The following is a 1,643-nucleotide window of genomic DNA, read 5'->3' as shown; positions in this document are numbered from 1 at the left end:
GGGAGGCCAAGGCAGGGAGATTACTTGAGCTCAGGAGTTCAAGACCAGCCTGAGCAACATGGCGAAATCCCATCTCTACAAAAAGTACAAAATTAGCTGAGTGTGATGCCATGCACCTATAGTCCCAGCTGCTTGGGGGTCTGATGTGGGAGGATTGCTTTTAAGCCTAGGAGGTCAAGGCTGCAGTGAGCTGTGATTGTGCCACTACACTTCATGCTGGGTGACAAAGCAAGACCTTGTCTCAAAAATAAATAAATAGATAATTTGCTGGGCGCCTAATAATATTAATAATAATAACGTAGAGACAAGGTCTTGCTATGTCACCGAGGCTCTGTTTCACTGAGGCTCGTCTCAAACTCCGGGCCTCAAGCAGTCATCTCGCCTCACCTCCTATAGTGCTAGGGTTACAGGTGTGAGCCGCCACACCTAGCCGGTACTTGATTATTAGTAAAAATTATATCCTACTTTACCACATTAGAAGTCATATTTAGGAATTAGTCACTGGGTCTGGGCAGAGTGGCTTGTGCCTGTAATCCCAGTGCTTTGGGAGGCTAAAATGGGAGGATTGCTTTAGGCCAGGAGTTTGAGATCAGCCTGGGTAACACAGCAAGATTCCATCTCTACAAAAAAATTTAAAAATTAACCTGATATGGGCCGGGCTCAGTGGCTCACGCCTGTAATCCCAGCACTTTGAGAGGCCAAGGTGGGCGAATCACCTGAGGTCAAGAGTTTGAGACCAGCCTGGCCAACATGGTGAAACCCTCTCTCTAAAAATACAAAATTTAGCCAGGCGTGGTGGCTCATGCCTGTAGTTCCAGCTACTCGGGAGTCTGAGGCACAAGAATCGCTTTAACCTGGGAGGCGGAGGTTGCTATGAGCTGAGATCACACCACTGCATTCCAGCCTGGACAACAGAGTGAGACTAAACAAAGTGAAATATAAATATAAATATAAATGTAAATATAAATATAAAAAGTAGCCTGATATGGTGGCATGGTGGCACGCACCTGTAGGCCTAGCTATTTGGGAGGTTGAACAGGAAGGTCTCTTGAACCCAGGAATTCAAAGTTATAGTGAGCTATGATTGCACTGCTGCGTTCCAGCATAGGTGACAGAGTGAGACCCTGTCTCTAAGAAAGAAAGGGGAAGAAAAAGAATTGGTCACTGCACCCAAGGTGTTGCTGCACCTTAGTCTCTGCTTCTCTCGGGCTTTATTACCAGCCCTATCCTCAGTTTTCCGTTTCCGCTACCTCTTCCTATTTGCAGGACCTCACCTAGCTGTCTTTTTCTCTGGTCTTCCTTTGCAGAGGTGGTGCGGAGCTCCTGTTTGACGGTATTAAGAAACATCAAGTCACTTTGCCTGGACAGGAGGAACCCTGTGAGTACTGGCTTTCTGAACCCCTCTCTTGGGGCCGTTGAACAGGAGTTGGTCCATGGGGAACACCCAGCCCTGTTCAGGCCTGTGTTCTGCACCCGTGTGCTAAGCTGCCTCTCTAGCAGGCAGAGGAATAAAAAGAGTCTGCACGGCCAGGCCCAGTGGTTCACGCTTGTAATCCCAGCACTTTGGGAGGCCAGGGTGGGCGGTGAGCACAAGGTCAGGAGTTGGAGACCGGCCTGGCCAACATGGTGAAATCCCGTCTCTA

The 1,643-nt window shown here is 48.6% G+C and overlaps 1 protein-coding gene across 2 annotated transcripts in view; it reads left to right on the top strand.

Annotated features, from left to right (window-relative positions):
- The window catches only part of URM1 (ubiquitin related modifier 1), a 24,615-nt gene that overhangs the window by 5,646 nt on the left and 17,326 nt on the right, over window positions 1-1,643 (top strand). For both annotated transcript variants that reach the window (XM_011931282.1, XM_011931281.1), the window contains exon 2: window positions 1,308-1,378. In XM_011931282.1, coding sequence (XP_011786672.1) covers window positions 1,308-1,378 — 71 coding nt within the window. The remainder of the gene's footprint in view (window positions 1-1,307; window positions 1,379-1,643) is intronic.

This window comes from Colobus angolensis, unplaced genomic scaffold (genome assembly GCF_000951035.1).
Source record: "Colobus angolensis palliatus isolate OR3802 unplaced genomic scaffold, Cang.pa_1.0 Scaffold9, whole genome shotgun sequence".
Lineage (NCBI taxonomy): Eukaryota > Metazoa > Chordata > Mammalia > Primates > Cercopithecidae > Colobus > Colobus angolensis.
This window is presented reverse-complemented; position numbering and strand designations above follow the sequence as displayed.